The sequence below is a fragment of the Nannospalax galili genome, unplaced genomic scaffold, assembly GCF_000622305.1.
Source record: "Nannospalax galili isolate Female #2095 unplaced genomic scaffold, S.galili_v1.0 scaffold237, whole genome shotgun sequence".
In the NCBI taxonomy this organism is placed as follows: domain Eukaryota; kingdom Metazoa; phylum Chordata; class Mammalia; order Rodentia; family Spalacidae; genus Nannospalax; species Nannospalax galili.
The window spans coordinates 930,305-942,779 of record NW_008339924.1 but is presented as its reverse complement, the minus strand read 5'-3'; the positions used below and the strand labels follow the sequence as shown (position 1 = coordinate 942,779).

General features: G+C 50.2%; 1 protein-coding gene across 5 annotated transcripts in view; it reads left to right on the top strand.

Moving 5' to 3' along the window:
* Positions 1–11,614, top strand: part of Brd1 (bromodomain containing 1) — a 53,377-nt gene extending 41,763 nt beyond the window's left edge. For 2 of the 5 annotated variants that reach the window (XM_029564334.1, XM_008834711.3), the window contains 5 exons: positions 6,510–6,645; positions 7,113–7,240; positions 8,378–8,487; positions 8,669–8,823; positions 10,178–11,552. In XM_029564334.1, coding sequence (XP_029420194.1) covers positions 6,510–6,645; positions 7,113–7,240; positions 8,378–8,487; positions 8,669–8,823; positions 10,178–10,361 — 713 coding nt within the window. In that variant the 3' untranslated portion in view covers positions 10,362–11,552. Of the gene's footprint in view, positions 1–6,509; positions 6,646–7,112; positions 7,241–8,377; positions 8,488–8,668; positions 8,824–10,177 lie in introns of all 5 variants that reach the window. The other 3 variants (XR_003849799.1, XM_008834712.3, XM_029564333.1) reach the window with 3 other exon arrangements.
* The last annotated feature ends 861 nt before the right edge of the window (positions 11,615–12,475 follow it).

Sequence of the window (12,475 nt, the reverse complement as noted above, 5' to 3'; positions counted from 1 at the left end):
GTGTGGAGGTCAGAGGACGTGTGTGCCACAGCATGCGTGTGGAGGTCAGAGGACAGCTTCTGGGGGTCGATGGATTTAGGTTGTCGGGTTGCAGCAAACATCCACTGAACCATCTCATTGGTTCTCTTTAATTTTTTCATTTTTGATACAGACTGGCCTCGAACTCTCTCCATTGCCTAGAAGACCTTAAACTGTTATTCTCCTGCCTCAGCCTCTGGAGTAGCTGGGATTATAGGCCTGTACCAATAGGCCCAGCTCATTACATTTTTATTTTGCACATAAAATTGACTTTTTTTTTTTTTTTTTAAATCTTTTGAGACAGGGTCTCCCTGTAGCCCCAGCTGGCCTGGAACTTGTTGTGTAGACCAGGCTGACCTTGAACTCCTCCTAAAGATCCACCTCGTCCGCCTCCCAAGTGCTGGGATTAAAGGCATGTGCCACCGTACCCAGCTACATAAAATTGATTTTATAGAAACTTTTCTACTAGTGTCCTCTTTATAGAATTAATTTTTGTTTTGTGTATGTGAGTATTTTGCATACAATTTAAATATTCCGTAGGAAGTGGATGAAGTTGACGTTGAAGTTGTTTCACGACTTTGGGAATTTGCATTAACTACACGTCAGTCTTTCTTAGTCAGGTTTAGTGAAAGGCTCCTGTGTCTTGCTTTTGACATCAGGGAAAGTCCAGTGGTATTGAACAGCGGGTCATGGTGTGCTGTTCTGGGCTTCGAGGTGGCTCAGCGTGTCTCAGAACCAGGGGACACGCATGCACAGGGTGGGCCAAAGTGGCTTCTACCGCCTCAGGGCTCTAAACTGTCAGCACAGCCAACTCTGCTGCTTCTGTGGAACACTGAGAAGGAGCTCACCAAGTAGTTGGTATCCCAGGCAGCCCCAGAGCCCCTGCGTGTGCACATGGCTTCTGCCAGGCAGCCCTATGGCTGTGCGGGGCCATTTGTCAGCGTCATCAGATACCCATCAAGTGTTCTTGTGAAGAGTGTTGTGCCCCCTTTTCTTTTGTTTAACTTAGTTTTTTTCATAATTTCATACATAAATAACTATATTTGTTATTTCTACCCCTTGTCTCCCACCAACTTTTTCCGTATAACCCTCACTCCCTCAATATCTTGGCCTCTTCTTTAATTATTATTGTATATGTATACATATGTGAATATATATGTATATGTATGTGTATATATATATATATATATGGAAATTTTACATATATATGTATTTATATGCAACCTGCAAGTCCATTTGCTGGTGCTGGTGTGTGCATGTGTTTAGGGCTGACCACTTGGGACTGGGGAGCCTGTCAGGGAGCATGTGCTTAGAGAAGACTTGAAGAAGCCAGTAATTGCCTTCCTCTCTCTGTTGTTTCCACACCTGATTAGGGTACATTGTGGGTTCTCAGTGGTGATGGTGAGTGCCAAGCACTCTTAACCATAGACCTTTAATACACGTGACCCTCAGTGCCTTTGATCCTGACTGAAATGGAGATTTCTGCTTTTCTTATTCCAGAATGGCAGTAGATTTCTCAGTGGACGCGTGGTGAACTCCTAAGCGCACTCCTGAGCAGCCGGGAGCCTTAGTAGCACTAAGATCTGACCCTCAGGAGCAGGAGGCGTCCGCCGCTGCATCTGCCTGGCTCGTGGTGGGCTAGGCATGGGCTGAATGAGCCAGCCCCACCATCGGCGCTGGCTGCGCCTCCACCTGAACCTTGTGGTGCTCTCTGCGCACCTGGAAATCTTGCTCCAAGTTGCAGTTCTTCGCAGTCTGAGGACTTGGAGTATTCACAACCTTCTGGTCTTTTCCAATTCATCTGGCACTGTGAACTTTAGGGATTCTCTGGTGCTCTCCATTGCATTGCAAGATTTCAAGTTAGATTAAGTATGGACTTGTTCATTCTGATGCTGCCCATCCACAGGTCTCCTTTGCTCATGCCTGTGGGCCAGGCAGGACACACGGGCAGTGCAGAACACATGTAACTGCTTTCACGGGGTCACATCCTTTGGAGCTGGCTCTGTCTCGTAGATTCTTTCCTTTGTGACTGCTCATTTATTTCCCACAATGGACCATCAGGCCAGACCTGTCTCACTTGCCCCTTACTTGGATACTTATGGAGATTCTCAGTGCACATGAGGGGTGAGTGAGCGAGGTGCCTTCCATGGCCCTCGACTGTTGAGGGAGGAATCTGATTTCCTGTCCTTGCAGTCAGACTGAATGGCTTTTTCACTGTTTTCCAGGTTCTCACTTAACCTCTAATGTGCTTGGGTAGCTCACTCTTTGGATCCTAATCCTTTTCTTTTAACCTCGACTTGGACTGGAGTTCTGCTAAGCAGCCTCTTGGAACACACAGCGTTCACTGCCTCCTTGCCTGGCACATAGTTCTTGAGGATCACAGTGGAGTCGTCATTTGAGCCATCCTCTATAAAAACAGACACCCATCCTTGGAGGAGATCTCTGTCCTCAGCCAGCCCACCTCTCTTAAGTCAGCCCAGCAGTGGGAGGAGCCCTGGCGCCTGAGCAGGTGCCCCTTCCTTGAGCTGGTGGGACACATCGGAGCCTCAGGCCTTCCTGGTGGATAGTTGTGAAGGAGGCGAGGCGAGCTTAGTGCTGTGGCAGAACCTGCCTTAGCTTGGACACAACCCGACAGCCTGAGCTTCATCCCGAGCATGCCTCAAACTGGCCTGTGGTGACCGGGGGCTTTGTTAGGCACCTGGGTCTGGGTTTCTGAAGGGACTGTGTACCTCCTGAAAGGGGCCTGAATCAAGCTTCTGCTCCGTTGTTAGCATCTTGTACTTCTTAGCCCCACCTCATCTTCCTTCTCTACTTTCTCTTGGGTTGCTAAATTGTGTGGACCCTGCTAGTGGCTGTGTGAATGCCTGCTGAGCAGCCTGTACGTCCTGCCGGAGCATCTCTTAAGTGGGCTGTAGCCTGGCTCTGGCCTGTCTTACTGTCTGCAGCAGTGTCTTCATAGAGCCTCCTCAGGAACAGCAGGCTGTGGGTGGGTGATCTTGTTTGCTGTGTTTTTATTGAAAGGTGCACAAAAAGCGCAGTTCTTTTGTCAATAGCAAAGTAAAAATGTGTCAGCAAAAGATAAGAGATACTTTCCACTACCCTGAAATGGTTACACACCCTAGCCCGGAGTAAAGTGCCAGGCACAAGCTTGGTGATGTGTGGTAGATGGGAGCAAGTTGGAGTCTGGGGGCAGCGTGACCACAGCAGGTATTCTAAGCTGCTCTGCTTGGGATGAGTCTACGGCTCTGGTGAGGTCGCTCTGGTGGCAGGCACAGCAGGGAAGGTTTGTATCATATCCCGTTCCTCACCCCCGTCACACCTCAGGCTGTGTGCGATCTGTAGCGGGTGGAGGGTCTGTCCAGTCTGGCTTACCAGACTCTCTTCCTGTTCTCTCCTGGCCGCAGCCCGGGAGTTCTTAGCATTCTAGGGAGGCCAGTACCAGAGAGGAGCTTGTCTCCCCTCTTCTACCTTCGTGCTGCAGGTTTGTGAGTAGTCTACCTGGAGCTTCTGCCTGTCCTGTGGGGGTGAACTTTTCAGAGAGGGGGCCATGAGCATATCAGGGGCTCCTTTGTAGACGCTCGGTGTGGCTCCAGTTGTGCCACAGAGAAGCCTGGGTGGAGGGTGAGGTTCTAGGCATGCTGTTGTAGTTAGAGTTTGGGGCTGCCACCCACTGTGGACTTAGCTACAGCAGCACCTTTGCAGTCCCCTCTGGGCCCAAGCAGGGTGTTTGGGCTCTTGGCTTGGTCTTTGCAGACTGTGGGACCCTCTGTGTCCTGTGCTTGGAGGCATTGGCTTTGTTTCCATCGTCAAGCCTGGGTATGTGTGTGAGCTTAAACACCCTCAGTGCTGGGTCAGTGCTGGGAAGGTACTTTGTTCCTGATCCTGAAGCTGTTGGGAAGTTTGTACAGAAAATGGATGGGCGAGTCACAAAGGAGGTAGAGGCAGAGTGCTCTTATTGGCCGGATGTCACAGCTTTGTGGTTTCCAGGCAGAGGCTGCAGGAGCTTCCCAAGCCTGGACCCTAGGGTCTCTGGTCCACCTTGCCTTGCAGGATGTCAGGGCCTGGAAGCCCTCAGGACCTAGTTGGGCTATACAAACATCCCAGTCCCATTTGGGCTGTGGGAAACAGGCCTCAGGGGTCTTTCTTGGAAGCCTCTCATATTTCACAGTGGTGGTACAGCCCCTTGCAAGGTGTTGAGTGTTTTTATATAGGGCGTGAAAAACTTGTAGTGAACTGTAAGCCCAGATGCAATGTGCCCTGTAATTAAACACTTGGGAAAACTAGGGAGACATTTGATCACACCCTTCGCTCTCACAATTACAGGCCTTCTCTTCCTTGTTCTTCTTTCCCTTCTAGGGGCTGTTTAGGCCCTTGCAAGTACCTTGGTATGGGTGGAGCTGTTGGCACCTCTGCTGGGAACACTGGAGTGTACGTGGGCAGTGCTATCCTGGGGCTTCTTCTGGGACACAGGTGCCTGTGATAGGGACCTGCTTGTCCTGCCTGCTCAGCCTAATGATGGCAGATAGCTCTGAACTTTCGGTCTTCTCCAGATCCTGGATGCCACGGCAAGAGCTCTGACCCTCTGTTAGTCTACCCAAGTTGGGAGGGCTATCTCTGTGTGGACCCAAGTCAGTGGGTTTGGGGGGAGGTCCCTGGCTCCTGAGGCAGCAGCACATCCCACTGCCTCCCAAGAAATGTTTGGTCTTGAGGCCTGTGAGGGGTGGAGTGTGGCTTCTTTTCCTGCCTGTGTGTCTTCTGCTTTGCTGTGAGCAAATGCGGTGGCAGAAAGCCGCTGCGTCTCCGGGTGCAGGCGCTCCTGTCACACGTGGGATGTAAGTGCAGGTGGACACCTTGCCATCTGGCCCCGCACCCCAAATATTTCCAGGGAAATATCTGTAAGTTTCCATGTTTCTATTTTGAAAATAAGGTTGTAATTAATTTTAAGGATGAAATGTGGAAAGATGAAATTGTATGAAAAACGTCATACCCCTTCGCACCCGTAGCTGGTACAGCCGGAGAGAGCTGGGCCATCACCCTCTGATTCAGGAATGTCTGTGCAGGGGCCATGGATGGACATACTTTTTCCTTGTTGACTCGGACATCAGGCTTCCTTGGGAGGCATATGGTGGTTGCATTGATATGTCTTGATTAAAATACTTTGCAAAATTGAGATTATGTGGTTGTGTCTGTCCAGCCATTCCACATACCTGACCACCAGTGTGGCTGGGCTTCCTGTGGGCAGGTGGGTGGTGGAGTCCTGCCTCTGCAGCACCATGCTTCGTGTGCCTTGGAGCTGGGGACTTGAGGGCACCTAGATTAATGGAACCCTTGTTTTCTAGCTTCGAAGTGTTCAGCACTTTCCAAGTTTTTGCCAATGTTGTCTTTTTAAACATTTTTTTCCCCTAGTGAGAGAACCCAGGGCCATCACACGGTAGGCACATGTTCAATCACTGAGCTACAGTCCCTAAGCCTGTGTTTTTATTTGTTAAACTTGGTTTGTTGTTCCATTGGCACTCCACAGGTATCAGCATGTTTTTGTAGGGTGCTGGTTCCCCTTCTGCCCTGGGGTATAGAGGGCTCTTGCCTAGACTAACACCTCATTCTTTTAACACCAAATTCCCATTTGTTGTAAGCCTGTGTGATTTGTTAATCTGGGAAGGGGTAACAGATTACCTTTGCTTTGTCTCTGTGGGACCCATTGGAAATCTTTACTTTGCTCAGAGGCCTCCTTTACTAGTGTATGTAGAACTGCCTTGACTTGCATTTACTATGATTGACTGTGTTTATTTCACGCAACAGTGCATCTCTGTCCACTAAGGTCATAGGACTGAAAATAAGATACCTTTTTTTTTAATTCAAAATGTTCTTTGTTAGACTGGAGATCAGTTTGGTTGGTAGAGTGCTTATATTATGTGCATGAAGTCCTGGGTTCGATTCCCTAGTATCACATAAACCAGGTGTAGTGGTGCACAACTACAGTCCCAGCGCTCAGGAAGTAAGGACAGGAGCACCAGAAGTTTGAGGGCAGCCTGGGCTACATGAGATTTTGTCTTTTCTTTCTTTCTTTCTTTCTTTTTTTCTTTTTCTTTTTTTTTTTCGGTCTTTTTGAGACAGGGTCTCCCTGTAGCCCCAGCTGTCCTGGAACTCACTATATAGACCAGGCTGCCCTTGAACTCACAGAGATCCACCTGCCTCTGCCTCCCGAGCGCTGGGATTAAAGGCGAGCACCACCACTCCTGGCATTGTCTTTAAAAGAAAAAAATGTTTTACCAGGCATAATGGCACATGCCTTCAGTTCTAGCACCTCTGTGAGGTTGAGGCCAGCCTGGTCTATGTAGCAAGTTCCAGACCAGCTGGGGCTACAGGGAGACTCTAAAAGTTCTTTGGAAAATACATTCTAAGCTTAAGACAGTCAAATACAGGAGTAAATCAAATTTGAGCTGCTGATTTGGCACAGTTGACCAGGAATCTGTTTTCCTCTTGTGTTCCAGGTCTCACCAATGGCTTTGGGGGTGCTAGAAGTGAGCAGGAGCCGGGCAGTGGCCCGGCGCGGAAAGCTGCGCCCCGACGGCGCTGTGCATCTGAGTCCAGCATCTCTTCCAGTAACAGCCCACTCTGTGACTCGAGGTAGGCCCTGGTATGGTCTCTGGAGTCAGCGAGCTTTGGCTCTTGTCTGAACACCCCTGGAGAAAGATGCCCTGGGGTTAATGTGTGTGTATGCTCTGCCCGTCCTGTTGTTTCCCCTGGGATTTATTGATCTGCTTGACAGAATTTAACTGGAAGTCAAAAGTAGAACTACATAAAAAGGTTAGCCTAAGTTTACCATGTGTAGTTAACACTTTGTGCCTTCCACTTCCAAAGTCCTGCCCTTAGCAAGCATAGCCCTGCCTGTCTGCCCTGTGGCAGCCATGTTCATAACTGGGGAAGAAAGGGTGGTCCTTGAGCACCACTGAATCAGGCTCACTTCCCTTGGGAGTCTACCTGTAGGCCTGCTCCGGGGTGGTCAGACAGCCCACCCAGTGTAGAATGGAGCCACAGGTAGGGGCTTCTTTTCTTGGTTCTTGACTGATCTTTTTTTTTTTTTTTAACTTAAGTTTTAGTACACCCAAGTGTGGGCGGGGTAAGCCTGCCCTTGTGAGAAGGCACACTCTGGAGGACCGAAGTGAGCTGATATCGTGTATTGAAAATGGGGACTATGCCAAGGCGGCCAGAATTGCAGCTGGTGAGTCGGGTACAGTTTCTTGTTGTAGTTTGGAATGTAAACACTGGATGGAGAAGGTAGAGCTCTGAAAAACCTCACCAGACCAGGATCTCATTTTGATAGCTTGGGGCTGTGAGTCAAGCCCCCCACATTTGATGAAAGTTTTGATACTGTGCACATTCCCCAGGCCTGACAAGGACTGCATCCCGCAAGCAGTCTATGGGAAAGGAATGACTGTCCTGCCAGGGTACACTGGGCTCTGACCAGGGCCAGACACTGTCCAGGACAGGCCCTCTCCAGGCTATCTGAATATAGCTGAATGTGTCACAGCAGAGTGATCGTGCAGAGTTTCAGACCACACTGTGAGGGAGGAGGCCTGCCGGGCTGGCACTGTTTGACCTTTTCTGTCAGAGTGAGCCAGCTCCAGGCATAGACAAAGCACCTGCTGTTGACTGAGGTTTGAGGGTGATGGTGGGGGCAGCTCTCACTGTGAAGGTGGCTATGCTCTGTGGGTGTCAGATGAGAGATTTGAAGATTAGGATGGCCAGAGACAGCAGGGAAGCTGGTGTGGCCACCCGGGCTGCAGTGAGCTGTGATGGTAATGTGGAAGTTCCGAGTGTGAAGAGGCTGATGGCGTTTTGCTGCTGTGGGGGGACAGGGACTGATTGAATACTGCCTACCAGCAGCCAGTGTGGACCGGTGGGCATTGGGCTCTCGGGTGCAGCCTGAAGTACTGGGATGTACCCAGCAAGGCTTGGAAGGGCAGGTGGTAGTGGTTTGGAGGGAGCCAGGACTTGGGGTTTGAATTTGGTTTTCTGGTTGTGTTACTGCATCTGGGTCTTGTCAAGGGCTTCATTTTTTGAGGAGGGATTCAGGTATGGTGAAGTGCTGGGTTCTTGGAGTCATAGCCCTTAGGGATGGGGGAGGATAGGAGGCAGGTGGGCCATTGGTAGACTGCATGACCTGACATCCACAGGAGGGACAGTGGGGTAGTCTGTCTCCCCTAGACTGAGGTGGTGTCATGGGATTGCCTTCCTCTTTCAGCCTCTGCGGAAGCTGGAAGCTAGGTGGCCCTCTGACAGCCCTTGGGCTTTGTGGCTCAGCTGGGGGTCCTGGGCTCTTCTGCTGGCTTCTTACCTTGGTCTTCCCCTTCTCCAGAGGTAGGGCAGAACAGCATGTGGATCTCCACTGATGCTGCCACCTCCGTCCTAGAGCCCCTGAAAGTGGTGTGGGCCAAGTGCAGCGGCTACCCCTCCTACCCAGCACTGGTGAGTCTGGAGGTTGTGGGTGGGGTATGTTCTGTTGGGACCTGGGACCCAGTGTACTTGCTATCGGGGGTGTGTGTGGTCACTGTGGCGGGACACAGGTGTGTGAGTGGCTGCAGTGCGTTTGGGAGGCATATGGCTCCGAGTTTGAGAGTGCTGAGTGACTGGATCCTGTCCTTGGCAGATCATCGACCCCAAGATGCCACGAGTGCCTGGCCACCACAATGGTGTCACCATCCCCGCCCCGCCTCTGGATGTACTGAAGATCGGTGAGCACATGCAGACCAAAGCTGAGGAGAAGCTCTTCCTGGTTCTGTTTTTCGACAATAAGAGAAGCTGGTGAGTCTGGTCCCGGCAGAGCTGGAGTCTGTCAGGCCCATGCCCCAGGGCTGGGCTTTCGACCCATACCACGTGGGGCTGAGGGTGCCTCAGAGTTGTTGTGTCTCTGGAACCTTGTCTGCCATTGTCCGGGGTGGGGACATCATTAAGGACTGATGATACCATGGGGGCTGTGGGACCACACATGGAATACAAGTCACTTAGCTCCTCTCACAAGGTCCTTGGCTGGATCAAGCTGTCTGTCTTCTTGCTCCAGGGGTCCTTAAAGTGGGTTTCCTAACCCTATTGCTTTGTCAGGGCACAGGCCCCCCTCTGCCTGGAACTCCCTTTCCACCACCTCTATCTTGTCTCCACCCAGAGCAGAGACCCCACCCCCCTAATATGTCATGGCTCATACCCTAAGACTCCTGAGGGTGGGACCTGCTGACTGGCTTCTTGAGAGGAGCCACGCTGGGTCTAGACTTTTCCCATGTAGCCCTTTGTTCAGTCCTTTCTGCTGAGTGTGTTTGGGACGAGGAACTGCTTCCTCGTGCCCTGTGGAGCTGTCACTGTAGGGAGCCCTCCAGCTACCCTGTGGTCCTCTTTCCTCCCTGGCTTGCCTCTTTGACGCCACACAGCTGCTGTTCATCAGACCTTGATTGGGGCTCACTCATGCTGGCCTTGCCGGTCTGAGGGCCCTGTTTTTATTTTTTATTTTATTTATTATTGTATTTTATGTGTATGCATGTATTGCCTGCATGTAGGTAAGTGCACCCATGTACTGCAATGCCTGTGGAGGTCAGAAAAGGCTGTCGGATCCCCTGGGACTGGAGTTATGGACAGTTGTTAGCTGCCATGTGGGTGCTTGGATTCGAACCCGGGTCTTCTGCAAGAACAACCAGTGTTCTTAACCTCTGAACCATCTCTCCAGCCCTGAGGGCCCTGTTTTTAGTCTGCCCACCTGTCCTAGGATGCTGCCTTCCCCTGATCTAGGGTTTGTTGGCCTGTGCTCTTGCGTATGTGTGCACATGCATTCCTGCCTTACCCTGTGCCGCACATGTGTGCTCCAGGGTTCATCCTGCATGTGTTTCCAGGCTTGTTCTTCATGTACATACAGGTGTACACTTTTGCTTATCTTATGTATGCATATGCATGTGCCTGGACCTGTCCTGTGCACACAAATAGATGTCCCCAGGTTTGTTGGCATGGCCACTTAGAGATTTTTGGGAGAGGAGTGTGTACCCTAGTTTTCATGCCTGTGCACCCAGCTGTCCTGCCCAAGGCTTGGGCTCCGCACTGCCGGGTTCCTTCCTATGCACAGGGCTGATGGTCAGTGGGTTACACTGAGCATGGACACTCTCTTTCTCTCCAAAAGGCAGTGGCTCCCCAAGTCCAAGATGGTTCCCCTCGGTGTGGATGAGACCATCGACAAGCTGAAGATGATGGAAGGGAGGAACTCCAGCATCCGGAAGGCTGTGCGGATTGCATTTGATCGAGCCATGAATCATCTGAGCCGTGTCCATGGGGAGCCAGCCAGTGACCTCAGTGACATTGACTGAGGTGGCTCCCAGCAGAAGGCAGTGGTCAAAGGCCACCGCCAACCAGGAGCCCTGTTCATAGTGTTGATAAGCTGTATATGTTTGTATATTGTTCAGAACTTAACTTATTCTGATTTTTGTAGGTGTAGTTCTTTAATTTTTCCCTGGGGAGGGGGAGGTTTCACTTCCAAGTTTTCTATGAAACCGTCTCGGCGCTTTGTGAGTGGGGCAGGCGCATTAGGATCAGTGCACTGCGGGTGTCCCACTGGTGGTGCCACAGCCTCGCTTACTGTAATCTGTAGTGTTTTTTTTTTAAGACTTTTGAATGTTTAATAAATTTGTAGCTCATGCTCTTTACGCAGAGTACCGCTTATTTAATAAGACGGGATGTAAATTTACAATGACAAATGTGTATTTTAAGAAGAAAATGACATTATTTTGAATGGTACTTTGTGCAAAGAGGAGAATAAATTTATGCTGTGTGCATCACTTGCAAATCACCAAAAAAGGTTCCGCCAGCTGCTGCGGGGTGGGCGTTTCATTGTCCTGTCCGCCCTGAGTCTCCCGCTCTGCCCTGACTCCTGCAGGCCTGCCTCCCAGCGGGTTATTTATTGTAGAAAGTGTACTCATTTGCTTTATAATGAAAAATAAATTTACAAAGGTATATTGATATGCATTTTTATACAGGCACATAAAAATTCAACTTGGTGTGGGAGCAGAATGTGTTGCGTGGTTATATACATGACTGGCCTGTGTGTACTTTGATTTTGTAACTTGTAATCTTTTGTTTACAATGAGGGGCTTTCTGTAACTTGTTTTAATTTAGAACACTTTGGTAGCAATAGAACTTTGGATACATTTTTGTATGGTACATGTGATGTATATAGAATTAGTACTTTATTTTTATTTTTAAAAGGTAAAGCATTATGTTGGGGGGAAAGCAGGGTGGGTTTCCAAATTTGCATTTTTTATATTAAAAATAAAGTGAAGATTTGGACAGTGTGGCCCTCTCATTCCTACATCTCTAGGAGGCTGGACGAGCTGCAGCCTAAGGGTCATGAGGGAGCTTGACTGGGGCCACGAGGTGGGTGGTGTGGCCAGGTAGCTGACACACCTTGATCTTAACAGTTGACCGGGGATGGCATTATTTATTATTTTGCCTAATCATATTTTTATTTTAAAGCTAAATAGTTATTAAAATTTTAAATGTTCTTTTAAGTCTACATGGTTTGTAATTTCTCCATAGAAACTTGAAAATAAAAAGTCTTCCTTTGCTGGTTCTTGTCCCTTTTTGGCAGATGCCTGTGCGCCCAGCCATCCCTGGACCTCCGCCTCGACGAGGAAGACTGGGGCTGTGTGCTCCAGGCGAACAGACACTGCTGGCTTGCCACCTCATCTCTGCTGCTTCCCACCTGGCCTCCCACTGTTGAGCAGGAGTCAGTTGAGTCTGGACAGAGGCAGCAAGCTTCTGGCTTGAGCTGTGGCTGGCTTTTGACCTGTGCCTATCCTGGGGAGGAGCTGGTATAGGAGTGTAGTTTGGTGTGCCCTAGACCTGGGAAGGGCACAGGTAGCTAGCCTGGGGTTGGAGCCTGTTGAGACCTGTCAGTGCCCAGGATTGAGCCCCATCACCTCTGGGTCCCATGAAGTCAGGGCCTGGGGCCCCACCTGGGTACTTGTCTGGAGTCTTCAGGAGCCCGCCTGGCCTTCCCCAGCCTTCACTGGCTGTCCGTCCCTTTCATAGCTTTCACCCTGTACCCACTGTGATGTGGGATCACTTGCCCCTAGCTGTTCAGAACTTCCCTGGGATCAGCACTGAGGTAGGTCCCAGGTAGACTGGACAACTGGTCACTGAACCTCACTAGGTATTGCTCAGCCCTGGAAAGTGTACACCCTCACTAGGGTGGGGACTAAGTCTCAGTGTTGATGACTCCCTGGCTTGTCTCAGTGGCCTCCGAGACCATGACTCCAGCCTAGAGTTGGGGCTCAACTGGGCCAGCCTGGACCTAGTGGTGTGATGCTGAAGCAGTGTCCTATGTCTTGGGAGGACACCACTGTCCTCATGTTCCCTGCTGGAGTCCTGGGGTCCAGGCTCTGGCTTTTTTTCCTCTCTTACATCACATTTTTCTTTATTTTTG